This window comes from Lampetra fluviatilis, chromosome 26 (genome assembly GCF_964198595.1).
Source record: "Lampetra fluviatilis chromosome 26, kcLamFluv1.1, whole genome shotgun sequence".
In the NCBI taxonomy this organism is placed as follows: Eukaryota; Metazoa; Chordata; class Hyperoartia; order Petromyzontiformes; family Petromyzontidae; genus Lampetra; species Lampetra fluviatilis.
Genome location: NC_136300.1, coordinates 8967175 through 8990996, shown reverse-complemented (window position 1 = coordinate 8990996; position 23822 = coordinate 8967175). Strand labels below are relative to the sequence as shown.

The window sequence follows — 23822 nt, the reverse complement described above, 5'->3', positions numbered from 1 at the left end:
TTTACCTTGGCGCCCGGGGACACATGTACCCCCCTGCCCCCCCGAGCTACGCCTCTGCCCCCACGGGCCCAATGCCTCGTTTGTACCATCTGAAAACGCGACGTTTTCCCTTGTTCATCTGTTTGCGCTCAACGTTAGTGTAGGTCGCACAATAAATACGCTCACTCTCTATGCTCAATGCATCGGTTTTGACCAGGTTAGCTACGTGCTATTTAAGGGCCATTGCCCAAAAAGTCACTTGTATATATATATTTGTTTTATCCTTTTTAAGCCCACAGTGTTGATGAAGAATGTGCCCAGAGCTTTTATTGTCATGTGCTTGTGCACCACTGCCAACGCAGCAGCAGCAGCATCAGCAGCAGCATCATCAGCAGCATCATCATCAGCAACAGCATCAGCAGTATCATCAGCAGCAGCATCATCATCAGCAGCAGCAGCATCATCATCAGCAGCAGCAGCATCATCAGCATCATCAGCAGCATCAGCAGCATCATCATCATCAGCAGCAGCAGCAGCAGCATCATCAGCAGCATCATCATAATCAGCAGCAGCATAGCAGCAGCAGCATCATCAGCAGCAGCATCATCATCAGCAGCATCATCATCATCAGCAGCATCATCATCAGCAGCAGCATCATCATCATCATCAGCAGCAGCAGCAGCATCATCATCAGCAGCAGCATCATCATCAGCAGAACGTCGCGCGCGTAACTCGGCACGCGCGCGTCGCGCCGGACGAGAGCGGCGATGAAGCCACAGCGCCACGCGGAGGAGGCCTCGCCGGTGAAACTCGACCGCACCATTGGCTTCCTCTACGGCATCTTCATGCAAGTCGGGATGATCATCGGCAGCGGCATCTTCATCTCCCCGTCCGGCGTGCTGCGACACGCGGGCTCCGTGGGGTGGGCGCTGCTCGTGTGGCTGGCCTGCGGCTTCCTCTCCCTGCTTGGTCAGTCAACAAACACCGTATATAGCCCCCCCCCCACGCCGGCCGGCCCCCCATGGTACAGGTTTATCGGGTTGGTTCGTGTAAATATCAATGTGTCGTTAAACCCGCCGCCACCCCACACAGCCAATTAGTAAGGTTTGTCACGTAAGGGGTCGTCCATAAATGACGTCACGCACCTAAGGGGGAGGGGGGGTCAGACATTTGTGACGAAGGGGGGGGGTTGGGAAATGTGACGTCACATCAAAATTAGAAACTTTAAATAAATATAGACAACACGTTCTACTTAATTACATAGACTTTTTAATAAATGTTTTCTCCTGCACTGCAATGACAATAGTTTAAAGCGATTTGAAGCATGTTTTATTTTGGGGGGGAGGGGGGCATAGCTTTGTGACGTCATATTTGAGGGGGGTCTGACTTTTTGTGACGCCGTGTGACGAGGGGGGGGGGGTCAAAAATCGTCAAAAATCGCGTGACGTCATTTATGGACGGCCCCTAAACAGAATGTGCCAATTCGTTACTAGTCCAGTACACCGGTGTGTTGGAGAGCAAAGCCGCATTTACAATTCGAGTCTGACGTTTCGCTGGTGATTATGACCAGCTTCATCAGGCGATAGCCATAATTGTGAAGATGTCCTCCCATGAGACCAGTAGAGAGACAAGAGTGGATAATAAGATAATACAGATTTGTGGCTGTCGCCTGATGCAGCTAGTTGTAATTACTGGCGAAACGTCGTACTCAGATTGTAAATGTTGTGGCTTGGCTCTCCAACACACCAGTGTGCTGTACTAGTGTAGTGACGTATATTGAGTCACGATGGCGTTAGCACGGAGATACACTGGTGTAACTGTGCGTCTTAGAGCCTCTCGGTGTCACCATAGTACGTATGGCACACGGGACAGTCTGGGTGAACCCAAGAGGGCACGTGACCAACAGAGGATAAGGACGGGGGCCAGAAAAGGACCGAAGGGATATGTTATGTAAAGTTCCAGAACCTTAAATTTCGATTTAAAGCTTTTGTGACTGCAGGGATTCATCTTCTTGGTTCTTTCGGTAAAGTCACGTAGAAGGGAAGTAAGGGAAGAAATAATAAAAATAAAACATAATAAAATAATTCTCACGACGTTTCGGCCACAACGCAAGCAGCCGTCTTCAGGTGGAGAATAGGTCTGTCAAGTAGACAGTCACATGCACACTGTCTACTTGACAGACCTGTTCTCCACCTGAAGACGGCTGCTTGCGTTGTGGCCGAAACGTCGTGAGAATTATGTTATTATGTTTTATTTGTATTATTTTATTACTTTCCTTCTACGTGACTTTTCCAGAACCTTCTGGGAAGATCCCGAAGGGGGCGTGGCCGAGGGCGGAGCGAGGCCACACTCAGGAGGATAAAGGGGAGGTCCCGGGAGCGTTCTGGGCTGTCTTCGGGAATCAACACGCCGTGCTACGTTCTTCAGGCTTCGGTCGTCACAGTCGACGTCGTGGGTCAGGCAGCACGTTACTGACCTGACCCGTTTATATAGTGGCCTTGTTGAGGTCGAGCTCCATGGTAGTTACCACATAATTAGTTATCCCGAGTGTTTATGTAGTTTATAGAGTTACCCTGTTGGGGTGTATAATACACGTGTTGCCTCCAGGTTACAAGTGTCTGTCTCCGTGGGACCCACTACACTAGTAACGAATTGGCACGTTCTGTTTACGTGACAACCCTTACTAATTGGCTGTGTCGGGTGGTGGCGGGTTTAACGACACATTTATATATTTACGCGATCTAACGCAAAAAAACCTGCATTATGGATATTGGTCGCGAAAGCCTTCGTGTTAAACCGTACCGAACATTGACCCAGACCCACAAATCCGTGCAAAAGGTATCTATTTGGTGTTTGAACATCTTAACACCTGTTTTATTGCAAGAAAGGGTAAAACCTATTCTTGTTTTCATACCGTACATACCATCAACCCGGACCAACTCCAGTCCCATGACTCACATTCTCACAATCCACAGAGCTCTGTGCACGGTGCCTAACGTGTTTTCGAGGGTTTGATTGGCACCTGGGAGGGGATTTTTTTTTTTAAACAATTCAACAACAAAAACCATATGTACTACACCGGACAGGTGACAACCCTCCCAACATTCAGCGGCAACGCCACCTCTCTAAGCAACAGAACGATACTCAACAGAGCTCAACAGATTTATGCAGAATCACCGATGCGCTCACTTGGCAGCGTTGAGACCGTGTGGAGTTCGAAGATGGCTCTGACCAATGTACACCGTCGGGCGACCCAGTAGCCTTTGTTGGACGGGTCACAACACCCTGCCGTAAGTGACTAAAGGCGTTGTCTGTACGGCGTGGGCTAAAGGTGGCCCACTTCTACACTGCAGACCTAACCGTGGTAGATTGTTTCAGTGAGCTTCGGATCTCTCATTACGACTGTGCCGTGGATTGTGATGAAGTTCAACACTCGTGCGAGGTCTCGGCACAAATCAATTCCTGCTACATAGATTCCGATTCCCAGATTGCCTGAGTCAAACCAACATTATACTCCTGTACCCTATGTGAGCGCTGCCACATGTCCCGCCCAAACCAATGCTGTTTACAGGAGTAAATATGTGCATTCTATACAATGTGTCAATATCCAGACCCAAGTTGTTCAGTCGGAGATGTTGCCTCGTTTTACTTTAGACCAAACCACATGGAATGTGGCCGATCTTAGATCTCAGAAGCTAAGCCCGGTTTGAGCCTGGTAAGTATTTGCAGACTGCTCGGGCTTAGCTGCAGTTATAAACTTGTTCTGCAGTGACGGTAAGTCACCCTCGTGCGCTTGTGGTGGGTTTCTCCGGCTCGGATCCCTGCCACGTGATGCCAAACACTCATTGAATGATGCAGGGCCCTCCTGAAACAGGTCTTGAAATTTAGCAAAACTTTGCCTGGGTAAATAAAGCGCATTTTATTACCATTCTCGTTATAGACTTTACCACCATCAATTACATTGATGGTGTAAAAGTGAAAATTATTCCTCCCACCAGAGCCGTCCCTCGGGTACACGGCGAATTGTGGCGACCACCCCGGGCCCCGTGCTTTGGGGGGGCCCCGTGCTTTGATGTCACAATTTCGGTTGTAATTCTTCCGGTTTAGTTTGAAGATAGGGGGGGGGCACATGGTGGGAATTGTCCAGGGTCCCGCACCCCGCTATGGACGACAGCCCTGCCCCCCACTTTCATCAAAGTCTGACCGAGGTTTCGCGAGCGGCGCGCGATCTCTGGCGCGCCGATCACGAGCGAGCCCCCCGCGATGTTTCGCAGGTGCCCTTTCGTACGCGGAGCTGGGCACGACGATCCGCCAGTCTGGGAGCCACTACATCTACTTGAGAGAAACCCTCGGCACGCTCCCTGCCTTCCTCTTCCTGTGGGTTGAGTTCATCATCGTCAGGTGCTGCAAATCTACCGCACCTGCCCAACGGGTTGCGTGTAATCTTTCGTCTTCGTAGTCGATTTTTTTTTTGCTCAGGGGTTCCCTCCACCGCGGTCCAATCGAAGCCCGAGAACTTTGTGAAGGCAAGGGGTGGGGTGGGGTAGGGGGCATGAAGGCGAGCCTGTGGAGTCAATGGAAGCGTAGAGCTGGGGTTTCGTCCGCATAGGAACCACGGTCGATGTTGAAGCCACGGAGTTTGTCGCCGAGCAGGAGGGGGCCGTGGGGTGGGGGCACAGGAGATGGGGGGCTGCAGGGGGCCAGCGGCGCGTGCACCCCACGCCTCTACTCCTCTCGCTGGGCAAATCACAAAAACATAACGCATTGGAAAAAAAAAGCGCACACGTAACGCATTCGTGTTCATGTCTCACCCTTGGTGCTACCCACCTGACGTTACTTCACACAGGGCCAGACATCGTTGTGTTCTCGCTGCGTCGGTAACGTGCGCAGAAACGTGACCCTCGCCCGTCTCCCGCAGGCCGTCAATCATGGCCGTGGTGTTCCTGTCGATGGGGCAGTACTCGCTGGAGGCGCTGTACTCGCCCTGCGACGTGCCCCGTGTCGCCGTCAAGCTCCTCGCGATGGTCTCCATCTGTGAGTCCTTGGGGGTGTGGGAGGAACACGCCAACGTTAGGGGCCACGGAGTTTGGGCAATCGTTGACTGACGGTTTTATGGCCGTGGTTGCCGCGCCCGCTACGAATTCTACGATCTGCAGTTTGCACGAACCTCCCGCCCCCACCCCCCCGTTACTCTAGCGGGCAGCACACGAGCAGAACCAGCTCCCGAACACCGACGCACGCTATCCGTGCTGTTACACAACAGTTGTCGACCCACACGGTTCACCCCGTATTCTTGTACGGGGGAAATTGAGTATTCAGGTCCATACGACGAACAGCCGTTTCAATGCGGGCAGCATTTATTTTGTTTCTTTGTTTGTGTTTCTCCCTTGTGATGGGACTTTGTAAGGATGCACGTTGAGATGTATAAGGGCACGGGGTGACCAATACGGTCTGAATCGGTCTGTAATAATAATAAGGGATTGACAGGTGTTGTGTGTCACACCACGGCAGCTCCCCGATGGATCTGGATATTTATTTAAAATAAATAGTTTCTGAACAAAGCCCCAAGTGGCCACAACGTGTCTACAGGTGGCAAGGGCTGCTGCTGCTGCGTGATTTGTGGGTTCCGTGCCCCGTTCACACAAAGCAGACTCTGCACACATCAAGGCGCGCAGGCCGGATTTACGTTGAACCGCTAAACTCGGCAGCGGGGTCGTAATCTTTATCGAGTCGACACACACAAAAATCACGGATTTCCTACCACCACGCACCGTTTAAGCCACGCGCAGAGCTTGATTACTGTTCGCGTGGATTAAATGCTCTAGACCGCCGGGGCCCTTTAAATCGCGTGCCATGCGGCACGTGCGCGCCCTCCCCGTGCACCGGCAGCGTTCGTGGTGTTTGTCAACACGTGGAGCTCAACGCTGTCGCTGCGCGTCCAGTCGTGCCTCTCGGTCAGCAAGCTGGCCGCCCTGGCCAGCATCATCGGCGTGGGAGTCGCTCACGTGGCGCGCGGTGAGTCCTCGCCTCCTCTCCGGGTGAAGTCCACCGTCGCACGTTCGCCCCCTAGAACCTCACCCCCCCCCCCCCCCGGGGTCCGTCAGCAACGCTGCTGCTGCTGCTGTTCGGCGAACGGAGCGGGAGAAGGAGGACGCCCAGGAATCAACATCTCGTTCGAGACCCCAACATTATTGCACCTCCCCCTGGCTTTGGCATTGCTCCTCGAAGGCGCTGTTCGTGCAACTATAACACGATGTAACACGATTTTTGTTCCTGGGTAGTAAGTGTTATTTTCGAATTGCTTATGCCTCAAAAGTATAGAAAATGGCTATGATTCCCCACAAACTTTGCTTTTGTGACCAGGACTTTATGTGAAGAAATGACACAAATTCGCCCGTTTTCTCATTGAAAATAGGTAAATTTCAAAATATCAATGTCCTGGTCACAAAAGCAAAGTTTGTTGGGAATAATAGCCATTTTCTGCATTTTTCAGGCATACGAAATTAGGAAATAACACTACCCAGGAACAAAAAATAAAGAAATTTGTTACACAGTGTTATTCATTGGAACCTCGCCAGGCACGATGCATACGTCTCCTTCACGTATAGAAAACGAAAGACGCAAGTCACAGTTGTATGATTGGCCATGCAGCCCAAATTACGGAACCACACAGTTAATCCATAGAGACACGCAGAGACTCAGAGATACATAGAGACCCACAGAGACTCAGAGATACATAGAGACACACAGCGACTCACAGATACATAGAGACCCACAGAGACTCAGAGATCCATAGAGACACGCAGAGACTCAGAGATACATAGAGACACGCAGAGACTCAGAGATCCATAGAGACACGCAGAGACTCAGAGATACATAGAGACCCACAGAGACTCAGAGATACATAGAGACACACAGCGACTCACAGATACATAGAGACCCACAGAGACTCAGAGATCCATAGAGACACGCAGACTCAGATATACATAGAGACACGCAGAGACTCAGAGATACATAGAGACACGCAGAGACTCAGAGATCCATAGAGACCCACAGAGACTCAGAGATGCATAGAGACACGCAGAGACTCAGATATACATAAAGACACGCAGAGACTCAGAGATACATAGAGACCCACAGAGACTCAGAGATACATAGAGACCCACAGAGATACATTGCAGACAAGCCACAGTCGAGCGGCCGTGGCCATGCAACCCAAACTATGGACCGCCCGTACAGCAAACCCACTCTCGTCTGAGCTCCTTCAACGGAGGAGGAACAGCAACACGACACGAACTCTCTCTCCCGAGGCCCTCTCATTTCGTGGTCAGCAAACCTCGACAGCGGTCGCCCTTGTCAAGTAGGAAATGCTGCCCCGTGCCTCTCCGTGGGGCTATTCCTTCTCCAGGCAACAACAATAGCAACAGTCCACGTGCGTTATGGAGCAGGTGGAAGATGCTCTCCTCTCCGAAAATTCCCTCTGTCGGCTGCTTAAGAATAACAATGAAAACGTGCGTTTATTAGAGCGACATCGTTCGTGCAAATTTCATTTCACAACGATGCTGCAAAATACTCTTTAGTTCTTTCGGTAAAGTCACGTAGGTATTAAATACAAATAAATAAATTTAAATAAAAAAACTGAATCAAAATAAATGAAATCACGACGGAAGCACGTCAACGCCACGAATGAGTGTTTCTCAGTTTTTTTATTTTTATTTATTTATTTTTATTTTATACCTACGTGACTTTACCAAAATAACTAAAGAGTATGGATCATTACAGTCACGAAAACTTAAGATCTAGATTGATGCTGCAGAATTTCTAACGTGCACAGTGTCTGTTGCAGAGACGCCAAAAGCCACAAACAGGCGCTAGGAAAGGCAGCCAAAACCGGCGTCAACGATTGCCCAAGCTCTGCGGACCTACATTGGGATGTTTAGCCAACGCCACGAATGAGTGTTTACGCACGGCGTAGGAAAGCCATTGACGCCGCCACCACACTGCGAATACTGCGACCACTTCACAGCCGTCAAGTCTAACTCCATCACGCTCTATCGGAGCTAATGTGCTTCAGACGCGCTTAGTAATGTGTTTATGGTCTGTGGGTAAACAGTGTGGGAACGAAGAAGTTGTGGGGCGCAGGGTGACAGATTCGTGGATGCCCACGACCGCACTGAGTGCGTGGCAGAGACAGAGACATCTGTGGAGCGGCAGCACCAATGAATGGCGGTGTGCAGCACCACCACCACCACCACCACCGAAGACGATACCGACGCAGCACTGGGGCAGAGCATCGATTGAAACGTCTGAGTGTGTGACGCTTTGCATTTCCCGTTGCTGTGTCTAATACGTGCGACGTGAGAGCCTTCCGACTTCCCCGCAGGGCGGACAGAATATTTCGAGAACGCCTTCGACACCGCAGACAGCCGCCCGGGGAGTCTGCCGCTGGCGTTTTACTCGGGGATGTTCGCCTACTCGGGGTGGTGCGTGAGCCTCGCACCGGCTCACGACGCTCGGGTCGTCACGACGCAGCGCGCGAGTCGAGGCCGCAGTATGCGGCGCTGTTTCCATCACCCTGGTGGCGTGTTGACGGTTCAGAGTAAACCCTGACTTCGTGGCTTCACCGCTTTCTTAAGAAGACTCGAGGGGAACCAAGGCTGGATCCGTCGCTTCAACGAGAGATGAGCTCTGTTAGCGCTCTAGATTTGAAGTTTTCGTGGCTGCTCCAGCAACAGTCATTTTGCTGGAGCAGTCACACCCGATGACGGATGCTTGTGTTGCTTCCGAAACGGCGTAATTAAATGTAGTTGTTTTATTTATTTATTTTAGTTTTTGTTTTCACCAACGTGACTTTACCGAAAAGTCTGTTACCGTTGTTATCGTAGCCTGGTCGCTGCGCTGCACGTGGCCGCTGTCTGTGATCCAGCGCTGTGCAGGCAGCAGCAGCAGCAGCAGCGAGGGTTGGTGAATCACCGCACGAAACGTTGCGAGAAATCCCCTTCCCGTGGGGGTTGAGGAGGAGGTTTATATCCTGGCTCGCCAGGAGAAGGCATTAGAGCAAAAATGTGGACTCCCACCAGTTACGAGTTTTCTCAGGTTTACTGTGTTTCCTCTCACGCGTATCAACACCGATAACACCTTCATGTGTAATGGACTGCAGAGCTCGGGCAATTCCTGGCGCTGGATCAACGCGTGGTTGACCTTCTGCTTGTCTGTGGCTCCTCCCAGCCTAGGGCATCGTCCTCTCTTGACGAGAGCTGGGAGCGAACACCGCGTTACGAGTTCATATCGTCGTCACATTTGTAACAACAATTAGAGAGGAAAGTGCAGACGCAATTTACTCTCTCATTGGACGCTTGCGAGCCATGATTAGGGGCAATTAACAAGCAAGTACGTCATTTGACCTCCTTTGCCAGTACCAAAATGTAATAATAGGCTTTTTCCCCTTTTTTCTGGCAACAAAACTGAAAAGCCGTCCCTTGGTGTGGACCAATCAGTTTCAAGGACAATGCATGTATTATCATAGTATGTTTTTTGTTTGCACTCGACTGCAAGTATTGTGGTTAATGCACACATGAATCCTCGTAAAAAAAGGTTTCAGTTGTGTTGCCAGAAAAAAGTTGAAAAACCCTATTATTATAAGCAAGTACGTATTAAGTAAAAATGCACAATTAGCGAGTTTAGAGGAGCTGTAAGGTAGTAAACCTATTCACAGTGCACGGAAGTAGGGGCCGTCCATAAATGACGTCACGCACCTAGGGGGGGGGGGGTGAGACATTTGTGACGATATGTGTGACGAGGGGGGGGGTTGAGAAATGTGACGTCACATCAAAATGCGCAACTTTAAATAAATATAGACAAGACGTTCTACTTAATTAAATAGACTGTTTAATAAATGTTTTCTCCTACAACGTCAGAGTGCAGCGGCCACATTAAATACGCACTACAATGACAATAGTTTAAAGCGATTTGAAGCATGTTTTTTTTTGGGGGGGGTCATATTTGAGGGGGGGGGTCTGACTTTCATTGACGCCGTGTGCCTAAGGGGGGGGGGGGGGTCAAAAATCGTCAAAAATCGCGTGACGTCATTTATGGACGGCCCCTTACTGGCGAGACGACGTGCCCAATCTTTTCGCGGGTCGCGAATAGGGAATCAGTATGCATCTAGTGATTCGCCAATATGCGAAATTCGCAAATCCAGAACTCGTGAATAGCGACGGGTTTACCGTAATTCTTACCAAAACTTCACCTTTTAGCGTCTCCAGTAATTGTCAGCGCGTGTTGACCTCAATCGCCGCACTTCAGCGGTTTGTTTGGGGGACATGCATTGCGCTAAAAGCCGATAGTCTTTGGGATGCGTGGGGTGAAGTGTGGGGGTTGGATCATCTGTAGGGGGCTGACATTTTTGGAGCGATGCTCACAAGCCGAGTCCACTGAATCACTTTCTTCTTTGCTGGTGTGTTGTGCAGGGCGTCTCTCAACGCCGTCACGGAGGAGGTGAAGCGCCCAGAACGGTAACGCAGAGACACGCGGCCAGAGGTCGCAAACGGGTTTTGATTAATCTTCTTGGTTCTTTCGGTAAAGGCACGTAGAAGGGAAGTAATAAAATAATAAAAATAAAACATAATAAAATAAAATAATTCTCACGACGTTTCGGCTACAACGCAAGCAGCCGTCTTCAGGTGAAGAATGAGACACTGCCAAGCTAGGAGCTTATATATAAGCTGGGTTGGAGGTGGAAGAAGAGCGTCTTAACAAAAAGAATGTGCATATCAAGAGGAATTTAGCATATTCGTGGGAAATGCGTGGGGTTTTGATTCCTTACCCGTACCCGGCCGCACCAGGGTCTTAAACGGGTACCCGTACCCGGCCGCGGGTACGGGTAGCCGGCTATCGGGTAGGGTACGGGTATCGGGTACCCGGTTGCGACCTCTGCACGCGGCTCCGCTGTCTCCGCTGTCTCCTCTGCTGCCCGATATTCAGCTCCATTCCCGTGATGGGCATCAGCGCGCGCAACGATCACTTCCTAAGAAGTGCTTCTTATTTTGTTTACCACAGTGACGTCGTGATTGCCTGAATTGACGCCCCCCTACCCCTCTCTCTCATCTGGGTTTTAAACTCATAGCCATCGTCCGGCTGCGAGTAGGATGGCAGTTTCACGCTGTACGCAGACGATGAACATCCGATACCCGCAGCAGCAGCAGCGCCAGCAGCAGTAGCAACAGCTCCAGCAGCAGTAGCAGCAGTATCAGCAGCAGCAGTAGCTGCAGCAGCAGCAGCAACAGCAGCAGCAGCAGCAGCAACAGTAGCAGCAGCGTCAGTAGCTGCAGCAGTAGCAGCAGTAGCAGCAGCGTCAGTAGCTGCAGCAGTAGCTCAATCAGCAGTAGCAGCAGCAGCATCAGTAGCTGCAGCAGTAGCAGCAGCGTCAGTAGCTGCAGCAGTAGCAGCAGCAGCGCCAGCAACAGCAGCAGCGCCAGCAGCAGCGCCAGCAACAGCAGCAGCGCCAGCAGCAGCAGGAGAAAAGCCAGATTGCGTCTCCTCGTGGGTTTGAGTTGAACAAGTCTGAGATGGAGTCTTCTGATTCTATCTTGTGTCCTGAAGCCAAAGTTAAACTTATCTTTGCTTTACATTGAATACCTTAGTTACCATTCATCTTGCTGACATCTTCTTTGGAAATATTCATACAATAGTTGTTTAAATCTTGATTTGAAGCTTTCGTGACTGCAGGGATCCATACTCTTTGGTTTTTTCGGTAAAGTCATGTAAGTAGAAAATATAATAAAAAAATAATAGATCCTCAGAGGACGATTGCTTGTGTGGCGATCGAAACGTCGTGATCTATTATTTTGTCTACCTACGTGACTTTACCGAAAGAACCAAAGAGTATAGTTGTTTTAATATTTTACGCCGTATCGCTTGTACACTACTTTTATCACCTGGTGCACAAGTGTAAAATCAAAGACTCTCTCCTGTGTGCGAGTGCGGGCACAAAGACCACATCGTGGACCACTGAAATTCGTACTGCCCCAAACATACATTTGAAGGCAGTGAGTGGGTTAGGGGGTGGGTGAGTGAGTGGGTGGGTGAGTGGGCGGGTTGGTCAGTGACTGGGTGAGTTGGTGGGTGAGTGAGTAGGTTAGTGAGTTGAGTGAGTGGGTGAGTGATTTGGTGGGTGAGTGAGTGGCTGAGTGATTTGGTGAGTGGGTGAGTTGGTGAGTGGGTGAGTGATTTGGTGAGTGGGTGAGTGAGTGAGTGGGTGAGTGAGTGGTGAGTGAGTGGCTGAGTGATTTAGTGAGTGGGTGAGTTGGTGAGTGGGTGAGTGAGTTGGTGAGTGGGTGAGTGATTTGGTGGGTGGGTGAGTGAGTGGGTGAGTGGGTTGGTGAGTTGAGTGAGTGGGTGAGTGATTTGGTGGGTGAGTGAGTGGTGAGTGAGTGAGTGAGTGGGTGAGAGAGTGGCTGAGTTATTTGGTGAGTGGGTGAGTTGGTGAGTGGGTGAGTGGGTTGGTGAGTTGAGTGAGTGATTTGGTGAGTGGGTTGGTGAGTTGAGTGAGTGATTTGGTGATTTGGTGAGTGGGTGGGTGAGTGAGTAATGGAGCATCTTCGCCGGTTGGAAACATTTAGGCTGGCCTGCCTACGATCCATCCTGGGTTTAACCAGGCTGGATTGTGTGAGGAGCTCACAAATCCTTGAAAGATCTGGGCAAAGTCCCATCGGTGAGCTCCTCCGGCAGGCAAGGCTGCGTTGGCTGGGTCTTGTAGCCCGCATGCCCAGCCACCGCATGCCTAAACGGCTTTTGTTCGGCCGGATCGAGGGGGCTAAACGGGCGCGGCACGGGCTAGAGAAGAGATGGAGTGATGTGATACAGGAGGACGTGGAGCTGAGTGGACTTGCCGATGACTGGTACCAGCGGTGCCAAGATCGGCCTCAGTGGAGGAGGCTCGTGAAGGACGCTACTGGGCAGTTGGAGGCAGTCGCCCTCCAACAACAACGGAGGGCGGAGGAGCGACGCTCACAACAACGAGCGGAGCGCCGGGTGGCTAAAGCACAGCAAGTTGGTACATTAGGGGGCACAGGTGGTGCATCAGCCAGTTATCTCGGTCATCTCGGTCAGTCGACCCGTAGCACCTGGGTCTGCTCCGTGACCTCCTGCCAGCGGGCGTTCGACACTTCACGTGGCCTCAAGGTGCACTTGGCCTGGCACAAGCGTCGTGGTGACGTCACCGCCACTTAGTGGCGAATGGCGGTTGTTGTTGTTGAGTGGGTGAGTGAGTGGTGAGTGAGTGGGTGAGTGATTGGCTGAGTGGGTGAGTGGGTTGGTGAGTTGAGTGAGTGATTTGGTGGGTGAGTGAGTGGGTGAGTGAGTGGCTGAGTGATTTGGTGAGTGGGTGAGTTGGTGAGTGGGTGAGTGATTTGGTGGGTGAGTGACTGGTGAGTGAATGAGTGGGTGAGTGAGTGGCTGAGTGAATTGGTGAGTGGGTGAGTTGGTGAGTGGGTGAGTGATTTGGTGAGTGGGTGGGTGAGTGGGGCCGGGGCGACGCTCCTGATGCTGAGACACGAACCCCTGCACCACCCCCGGCGCAGCACGATCCCGGTGGTGATCTGCGCCTCGCTGGCCATCGTGACCATCGCCTACCTCCTTGCCAACGCCGCCTACTGCGCCGTGCTCACCCCGTCGCAGATCCTCGACTCCGCTGCCGTGGCCCAGGTGAGCGCGCGAGCTTCGTCTCCACGTGGATTCTGCGAGCGTCGGTGGTGGCGGCAGTCAGCGGCGCTCCGCGGATCCCAGTTGAGGAAGCAAACATCCCCGTCTCGGGTGACGTGTACTGGTGAGCTAATTGATCCGGTAACTGGGACGCAAGACAACAGCATGGTGGTGATGCTGCTGCACCATCGCTGGGTTCCACCAGACCAGTTCCCCAAGGAATCTTAGTGAGCCAGCGCACCAGAGGCGTAGCTGGGGGGGGGGGGGGGCAGGGGGGTACATATGTCCCTGGGCGCCAAGGTAAAGGGGCGCCAAAATGAGGCTTACAACGTTACATTATAATCTTCTTGGTTTTTTCCGTAAAGTCACGTAGAAGGGAAGTAATAAAATAATAAAAATAAAACATAATAAAATAATTCTCACGACGTTTCGGCTACAACGCAAGCAGCCGTCTTCAGGTGAAGAATGAGACGCTGCCAAGCTAGGAGCTTATATATAAGCTGGGTTGGAGGTGGAAGAAAAGCGCCTTAACAAAAGAATGTGCATATCAGGAGGAATTTAGCATATTCATGGGAATGCGTAGGAGGTGGGCGGGGGGTTTCAAAGTCATATTATGCCCATGCATTATGCAGGATCAGCAGCACCAAAGGGAGGGGGCAGGGGGTAGCATTAACAAAGGGAGAGAATGTTAATAGTATGTAGAAGCAATGAAACATGTGAATGGGAGAGCGGTGGCAGGAGACCCGCAGCGGAGCAAATAATGCATTCCCTGTGGAGAACACAAGATACACAGTTAATGCCAGTGAGTGGACTGCGGTCTGAAAGTCACCGTAAACGTGAACAACAATCAGTTAAGATCCGAAATGGTTTATTACGTCCTTCCAATGATTGCTGAGCCAAAATCCATCTTCTCGGTTGAAATTGTCTCTGTGTTTGTATATGTGGATCGCCTCATGAACGAATCTCTCATGGTAGCCAGATGGCTTGCAGAGAACCTCTGTCTTGGAGAAGTCAATGTCATGTGAGCCCACTGAATTGTAACAGTGATCTGCCACGGCTGAGGTGTTTGTCCTACCGTGTTTCAGGTCTGCTTTATGTTCACGGATGCGGTCCGAGACATGTCGTTTGGTTTCTCCAATGTAACTGCTACCACAGAGGCAACTTAGTTTGTAGACGCCAGGGTACTGTATGTCTGGAACCACGTCTTTTACAGACGGGACCAGATCACGGATTTTATGTACTGTGTTGAATCGGACCTGAATCTTGTGTTTAATCAGGATTTTGGAGATATTTTTTGTGACCCCAGCAATGTAGGGTAAGGTGATGGTTTTGAAAGGCTCCTCAACAGGATCCTTCTTGATGGTTGGAGTGATGGCTTTACGGATTGTGTAGTCGGAGTAACCATTAGCCTTAAGAGCTTGGTGTACGTGTTTGAGTTCACTGGCAATGTGTTCCCGGTCGGAGATGCATTGGGCTCTATGGTATAGAGTCTTGATGAGGGAGTTCTTCTGGGATGGATGGTGGTGGGAATCCGGTTTTAGGTAGGCATCCGTATGGGTGGCTTTCCTGTAGACAGAATGGCTCATTGAACCATCAGGTCTCCTTTTAATTAGGACATCCAAAAAGGGTAGCTTGCCATCTTTTTCGACTTCCATGGTGAATCTGATGGCTGGGTGTATGGAATTGATGTGGTCGAGAAATTGGTCTAGAGCAGGCCGGCCATGTGGCCAGATGACAAAAGTGTCATCTACGTACCTCTTCCATAAGATCGGGTATAGAGTGGCAGTCTGGATGGCGTCAGTCTCAAATTTCTCCATGAAAATGTTGGCTACAACCGGAGATAGGGGGGAGCCCATTGGGGTGCCCTCAGTTTGCTTGTAGAAAGTTCCATTCCAGGTGAAGTATGTATTGGTTAAGCAGTGTCTCACCAGGGGGGGTACCCCAGTATTCAGTCCTTGATGAACCAAGTCTTCAATGATTGCGATGGTGTCAGGCACAGGAACCTTGGTGAACAAGGAAACCACATCAACACTGACAAGCAGATCGTCTGGGGACAGGGAAATCCCCTTGATTGTCGATACCAGGTCAGTAGAGTTTAGTACCGCAGAGGTGGTTTTTCCAGTGAAAGGCCGTAGGATTTCAGACAAAAAACGAGCCAGTTTTTAGGTGGGGGAGTTGATAGTAGAGACAATGGGACGAAGAGGTGTATCTTCTTTATGTATCTTTTTATTATTTTATTATTATTTTATTACTTCCCTTCTACGTGACTTTACCGAAAAAACCAAGAAGATGAATCCCTGCAGTCACGAAAGCTTTAAATCGAAAGTTACATTATAACTTATTGCGGCGGGCGCGGCAGCCTGAAACTACTGCACAAATCTACACCTCAACCTAAAAGTTTATATATCCCGCCACACACAGCCTACATGTCATGTAATTACATTTTGGTATGTGATTAAACGGGGGGGGGGGGCGCCAATTTTATAGTTTGTCCCCGGGCGCAAAATATCCTGGCTACGCCACTGCAGCGCATTCCAGTTTCTTCGTGGGGTCTGTTTACGAGTGCGTGGGTCTCTATGCGAATCTGTGGGAAGCTGCGTCTGTGGGTCTCGGTGCGAGTCTGTGGAATTTTGCGAATCTACGGAAAGATGAATCTGTGGGTCTCTGTACGAGTCCTTGGGTTTCTATGTGAATCTACGGGGAGATGAATCTGTGGGTCTCTGTACGAGTCCTTGCGTCTCTATGTGAATCTACGGGGAGCTGAGTCTGTGGGTCCCTGTACGAGTCCTTGGGTCTCTATGTGAATCTACGGGGAGCTGAGTCTGTGGGTCCCTGTACGAGTCCTTGGGTCTCTATGTGAATCTACGGGGAGCTGAATCTGTGGGTCTCTGTACGAGTCCTTGGGTCTCTATGTGAATCTACGGGGAGCTGAGTCTGTGGGTCCCTGTACGAGTCCTTGGGTCTCTATGTGAATCTACGGGGAGCTGAGCCTGTGGGTCTCCGTGAGAGTAAACTACAGTGAAGCCACTGCGTGGAGATAACTGCCTGCCCCACGTCGTGGCCCTGAGCGCACAACGCGCAAAGCCGTCGGCGTCGTGCCCGCGACGCTCTCGCCGGTAACCCAAATCTCGACATTTGCAGACATTCGCCGAAAACACCCTGGGCAATGCGTTCTCTACGATCGTACCCCTCTGCGTGGCCCTGTCCTGCCTGGGCGGCAGCATGGGCTCGTACTTTACATCACCCAGGTGAGACGTGCACACGTGAAAACACCTCGCAACGCGGCGTTCCACATTTGTATGAGAGACAATTCCACGTTCCTCTGACGGGCAAAATATTTTTTTCTCGCAATTAGTATTACTCTTTTTATTACGAGTACACGTGTGTCACCGGGAAAGCCTCACTGAGTCTCACGACACACTCTGTCAGGAGGGTCCTGCCAAGTTTTCACAGCGTGGTGCCATAATTGCACAGCTACTTAAATGGGATCACACCCAGCAGCAATCATCGCCCCTACTCGCAGACGAATTCCCCAGGTGGGTCACTCCTGCTAATGAGGCTCCATCCTGCTGGTCTCTTGAGTTCTCACCACCTGGGTAAACAAAATGAACTTGAACATGATCATGATGACTTGGGTATCTGCTCAGCCGATTGTCACCGTGTCCTGCATCTGCCCATCCCGTACATTTGAAACCTACACAGGCCCAATTGTTACCAAACGTACGGCACAGATTCCCATTTGCCAATGCCAAGATATAACGTACTTATATTGTGCAGCACAATACCTAGAAAATGTAATGTTTATGTTTTGTAAAATGTACCGTACGACACGGCGGGCAGATGACTGCGCGAGCACGTGGGTGTGGGTGTGCGTGTGGTCACGGCGTGCACGTGGGTGTGAGTGCGCGTGTGTTCACCGCGTGCACGTGGGTGTGAGTGCGCGTGTGTTCACGGCGTGCACGTGGGTGTGAGTGCGCGTGTGTTCACGGCGTGCACGTGGGTTTGGGTGTGCGTGTGTTCACCACGTGCACGTGGGTGTGAGTGCGCGTGTGTTCACCGTGCGCACGCGTGCGTGCGTCGCGCGCTCCCTCCGCGCGCAGTCAAACCCCGCGACAAAGTTCGAGGCTCCCTTGACGGACCGCCATGCCCAGCTCGTTCCGGCGTCTCGCCCCATTGCGTCGCGCGAGCTGTAAGCTTCTGCCACCGCGGCAGTCGAAGGTCGGGAACGAAATCACGATCCAAGGGAACGTGGACGCCGGTGTCGTGGGTAGGCGAGGGCTCGGATCGAGCTGGCGCACGCCAACGGAACGCCACCCTCCCCACCGTTGCAGGCTGTTCATGGTGGCGTCGCGGCAGCGCCACTGGCCGAGCATCTTCAGCATGATCCACGTGAGGAGGCGGACCCCCTGCCCGGCCATGCTGCTGCTGGTGAGCCTCAACGCCGAGTGGCGGCGGCGCTGCCGCTCGTCCCGCGGTGTCATCGTGCGCGTGACGGTGTCATCGTGCGCGTGGCGGTGTCATCGTGCGCGTGACGGTGTCATCGTGCGCGTGACGGTGTCATCGTGCGCGTGCGGTGTCATCGTGCGCGTGACGGTGTCATCGTGCGCGTGGCGGTGTCATCGTGCGCGTGGCGGTGTCATCGTGCGCGTGCGGTGTCATCGTGCGCGTGCGGTGTCATCGTGCGCGTGACGGTGTCATCGTGCGCGTGACGGTGTCATCGTGCGCGTGCGGTGTCATCGTGCGCGTGCGGTGTCATCGTGCGCGTGACGGTGTCATCGTGCGCGTGACGGTGTCATCGTGCGCGTGGCGGTGTCATCGTGCGCGTGCGGTGTCATCGTGCGCGTGACGGTGTCATCGTGCGCGTGGCGGTGTCATCGTGCGCGTGCGGTGTCATCGTGCGCGTGACGGTGTCATCGTGCGCGTGACGGTGTCATCGTGCGCGTGCGGTGTCATCGTGCGCATGACGGTGTCATCGTGCGCGTGCGGTGTCATCGTGCGCGTGACGGTGTCATCGTGCGCGTGGTGGTGTCATCGTGCGCGTGCGGTGTCATCGTGCGCGTGACGGTGTCATCGTGCGCGTGACGGTGTCATCGTGCGCGTGCGGTGTCATCGTGCGCGTGACGGTGTCATCGTGCGCGTGCGGTGTCATCGTGCGCGTGGCGGTGTCATCGTGCGCGTGCGGTGTCATCGTGCGCGTGACGGTGTCATCGTGCGCGTGACGGTGTCATCGTGCGCGTGACGGTGTCATTGTGCGCGTGCGGTGTCATCGTGCGCGTGACGGTGTCATCGTGCGCGTGACGGTGTCATCGTGCGCGTGGCGGTGTCATCGTGCGCGTGGAAGCCGCAGCACTGGAAGAGGAATCCCCCCCGCCACCTCTCTCTCTTTTTTTTACGATCAGTGGAAACAAGAAGATGCTCGGTGTAGTCGGCACTTTGCTTCGTTCATCATTTCGTAATTTTTTTTTAAAATAACAACTCGATGACGACATTTGGTGTTTGTTCCATTCCCCAGGGCGAGGCTACCCTAGCTTTTTCTTGCCGCAGGCGGCGAAGACGTTGCTTTGCGGTCGCGTCGTGAGGCCATTTGTACGTTACCCTGTGCACAGTAGCACTTGTGGATGAGAGAAGGTTTGGGATCCCAGGCAGGCGGCCACTCCAGGCTGTGAGGTACGGTTGTGCAATCTGCTGTCCCGCTGGGAGAGTAGCGATGCGTGGACTGCGATCCAGCACTTTGGAGGCAGCGAGGGTTGGTGGATCACGCACAGATGTTGCGAAACTCCCCTTTGTCGAGGAGGTGCCATACCCTGGCTCGCCAGGAGAAGGGAGTACAGCAAGTGTGAACTTAACGCAATGTGTTCCATCTGTATGGGATATCGTGTTTCCCCCTGGACACGCGTGGGTTATCATTGGGTGCTCCGGTTTCCTCCCACATGTAAACGCTTAATATCCAGGATGCTTCAAAAAAGTGTTAACACTTCTGAGAATTTGCAACAATACCACGAGAAATGTGCCTCCGGGCTCTGGAGACCACCTGGAGAAGAGGATTCCAGGCATTCCAGGCATGATTCCAGGCATGCATTAACAACGATGGCGTCATCTGGTCCAACCCATGTGAGACTAGGCTCTAAGGAAAGCTGTCTCGGGTGTGGACCAATCAACCTCAAGGACAGTGCATACATTATCAGAGTTATGTTTTTTATTTGCATTATGGCTGCAGGTATTGTGGTCTATGCAAACATGACTCCTTGTAAAAAAAAGGTGTCAGTTTTGTTGCCAGATAGAAGGGTAAAAAACAATTATCATATTTTTTACTGGCAAATGAGGTTCCAGTGGTGAGTGGAGACTCTTTGAGTGTATTATCATCCGTTATTTTTTCCATTAAAAACGATAGTCCCATAAAAAGTGTTAACATCTTTTTGAAGCACCCTGTCGAGAGGGCCGCAGAGCTCGGGCAATGTTTGGCACCGGCTCACCGCGTGGCTGCCTTACCGTCTGCCCGTGGCTCCTCCCGCTTCCGAGTCGCCCCCCCCTCCTCTCTCGCTCTCTGTACGGCGCGTTACAAGCTGAATCTATGGTCACCATCATCCCAACAGCTGCCACTGCTGCTCTGCTTGATGTGGCTGGGGGACGTGCACGCGCTGATCAACTACTGCAGCGGCCCCCAGTGGTTCTTCGTCGGCCTCGTATCGCTCGGCCTCGTGTACCAGCGAGTACGGCGGCCCGATCTTCCGCGCCCCTTCAAGGTACCGGGCGAGCCGGGCCGCTCAGGTTGGGGTCACGTGGGGGGCCCATCCACGCCGCGCGCGATGCAAAAGAGCTATCCCTGTCAAAGCCGTGCGGGTTAACGCCGTAATTCTTGTACGGGGAAATTGAGTTTTCAGGTGCAATAACGGCGTACAGACGTTTCAATACGGTCAAAAATAATAATAATTATCTATTTGTTTGTGTTTCTCCCTTTTGATGATGGGACTTTGTAGGACGAACGTCGAGATGTATAAGAGGCCGTCCATAAATGGCGTCACGCACCTAGGGGGGTGGGTCAAACATTTGTGACGATGTGTGACGAGGGGGGTGTGGTTTGAGAAATGTGACGTCACATCAAAATGCGCAACTTTAAATAAATATAGACAACACGTTCTACTTAATTAAATAGACTTTTTAATAAATGTTTTCTCCTACAACATCAGAGTGCAGCGCCACATTAAATACGCACTAGTTTAAAGTGATTTTAAGCATGTTTTATTTTCAAAATGGAAATATTGTTTTTGGGGGGGGGGTGTGACAGAGCTTTGTGACGTCATATCTGAGGGGGGCTCTGACTTTTTGTGACGCCGTGTGACGGGGGGGGGGTCAAAAATCGTCCAAACTCGCGTGACGTCATTTATGGACGTCCCCAAAGGGCACGAGGGTGACCAACAAGGTCTGAATTCATACTCTTAGTTCTTTCGGTAAAGTCACGTAGGTAAAAAATGAAATTAAAATTAATAAAAATAAAATAAAAATCACGACGTTTCGGAGGCAACACAAGTCTCCGTCATCAGGTGGGACCGTCACAGCCAGATTTGCTGTATCAAGTGTATCAAGAATCCGAAACGTCGTGATTTTTATTATTTTATTTTTATTAATTTTAATTTCATTTTTTACCTACGTGACTTTACCGACAAAACTAAAAGTATGAATCCTTGCAGTCACGAAAGCTTCAAATCTAGAATCAAGGTCTGAATTGTCCTGTAATAAGGTAGGGCACTGACAAGGGGTTGACAGCTTACGAAATAGCGCACACGCTGCAGCTTAAATTTCGATTTGAAGCTTTCGTGACTGCAGGGATTCATCTTCTTGGTTCTTTCGGTAAAGTCACGTAGAAGGGAAGTAATAAAATAATAAAAATAAACATAATAAAATAATTCTCACGACGTTTCGGCCACAACGCAAGCAGCCGTCCTCAGGTGAAGACCAGGTCTGTCGGGGAGACAGCGTCTGAATGCTGTCTCCCCGACCAGGTCTGTCTCCCCGACAGACCTGAGGACGGCTGCTTGCGTTGTGGCCGAAACGTCGTGAGAATTATTTTATTATGTTTTATTTTTATTATTTTATTACTTCCCTTCTACGTGACTTTACCGAAAGAACCAAGAAGACGCTGCAGCTTGTACGCCCGTGCCGCCGCTGCTGCTGCTGTAACCCGCCCACCACCACCACCGAGTGACACGTGGGCTTCGTCTCGCTTCGCCTCCAAGGTGCCCCTGGCGGTGCCCGCGCTCTTCTCGTGCTGCTGCCTCGGCATCGTCGCGTGCTCCGTCTACTCGTCCCCCGCCAACCTGGGCGTGGGCGCCCTCATCACGCTGAGCGGCGTGCCCGTCTACGCCGCCTGCCTCACGGCACGCGGACGGAGCGCGTGGCCGGAGCGCGTCCGGCGCCGCGCCGGTGATGACCCCGCGGGGGGGCGGGGGGGAGTGGGGGGAGCTCGCGAGACGCTGATGCCACTTTGCCGTGGTGGAGAGAAGCCCTCTGAACGAGCAACCCTGTTAACGACGGGCCTCTGTAGAGCACATTGTGTAGTGTATAGTGGTGTAGTGTATAGTGTAGTGTATAGTGTAGTGTATAGTGGTGTAGAGAAGAAGCCCTCTGAACGAGCACCCCTGTTAACGATGGGCCTCTGTAGAGCACATTGTGTAGTGTAGTGTATAGTGGTGTAGTGTATAGTGTAGTGTATAGTGTAGTGTATAGTGGTGCAGTGTATAGTGTAGTGTATAGTGGTGTAGTGTATAGTGTAGTGTATATGTAGTGTATAGTAGTGCATACTAGTGGTGTATAGTAGTGTAGTGTATAGTGTATAGCAGAAGCCCTCTTAACGAGCACCCCTGTTAACAATTAATCGCTTAACGACGGGCCTCTATAGAGCCCAATGTGTAGTGTATAGTGTAGTGTATAGTGGTGTAGTGTATAGTGTAGTGTATAGTGCAGTGTATAGTAGTGTAGTGTATAGTGTAGTGCAGTGTATAGTGTAGTGTATAGTCGTATATAATAGTGGTGTATAGTGTAGTGTATAGTGTAGTGAATAGTGCAGTGTATAGTAGTGTGGTGTATAGTGTAGTGCAGTGTATAATGTAGTGTATAGTAGTGTATAGTCGTGTATAATAGTGGTGTATAGTCGTGTAGTGTATAGTGTAGTGTATAGTAGTGTAGAGTAGAAGCCCTCTTTACGAGCACCCCTGTTAACGATTAATCGCTTAATGACGGGCCTCTATAGAGCCCAATTGGTTCGCTTACCGAGCATTCCCCTGCTAACGACTTGCCGTTAACAGGTTCAGTAAATATTAATTAATGCGTTGATTTACCATTTTTCTTTTAATTGAAAGTGAGTATCTTGACTCAAAGCTTTCGTGACTGCAGGAATTCATATTCTCTGGGTCTTTCGGTAAAGTCACGTAGATAGGTAAAAGAAAATATATTTGAATCTATTTTCTTTGAACCTATCTACGTGACATTACCGAAAGACCAAAATCATATTTATGTATCTTTACGTATTAACATCCATTATTTAAATATTATAAAGTACGTTTTTTTAGTGAAAAAGGGTAACTTTCGATGTCATCTGAACGCATTAGGCCTTTAACATGTTCTTGGTTCTTTCAGTAAAGTCACGTAGAAGGGAAATAATACAATAATAAAAAATAAAAACAATAAAATAATTCATGCAGTCACGAACGCTTTAAATCGAAACCTTTAACATGTATTTCCTATACTCACTTACCGACACAATTACTTATGAATGTGCATAAACCTGTGCTCATATGAACCACCAAAAACGAACTTCATTAGCATCAGTGTGGAGAATATAAGTAACTAAATAAATACGTTTACAATACGCCTCCCTTCCATTAGAGGCCGATCGAAACTGAATTTCAGACCGAAAGTAAAAAAATGACTTTAGGCCGAAACCGAAGCCAAATCCGAAAGTTTAATTTCACCGAAAGTTGAACTACACTTTCGACCGAGACCGAAACCGAAAGGTATATAACCGAAGTTACCGAACACAAGATATATGAAATGTCATGATGCTATGCTACTTTAATTAAAAAGAAATCTAGAACTAATCATTCAGAGCCTGCAGTGAGAGTCGCTAAATATCAAATATTTAGGTG

The 23822-nt window shown here is 50.8% G+C and overlaps 1 protein-coding gene across 1 annotated transcript; it reads left to right on the top strand.

Moving 5' to 3' along the window:
* Positions 1-746: 746 nt before the first annotated feature.
* Positions 747-22061, top strand: LOC144942144 (cystine/glutamate transporter-like; the record flags this gene model as incomplete). Its single annotated transcript, XM_078868906.1, has 11 exons — positions 747-948; positions 4254-4380; positions 4898-5013; positions 5869-5994; positions 8363-8462; positions 10449-10493; positions 13560-13683; positions 16822-16928; positions 18012-18108; positions 20274-20423; positions 21915-22061. Coding segments are annotated over exons 1-11 (1341 nt in total), but the record flags the coding sequence as incomplete, so codon positions are not given.
* Between the last annotated feature and the right edge of the window lie 1761 nt (positions 22062-23822).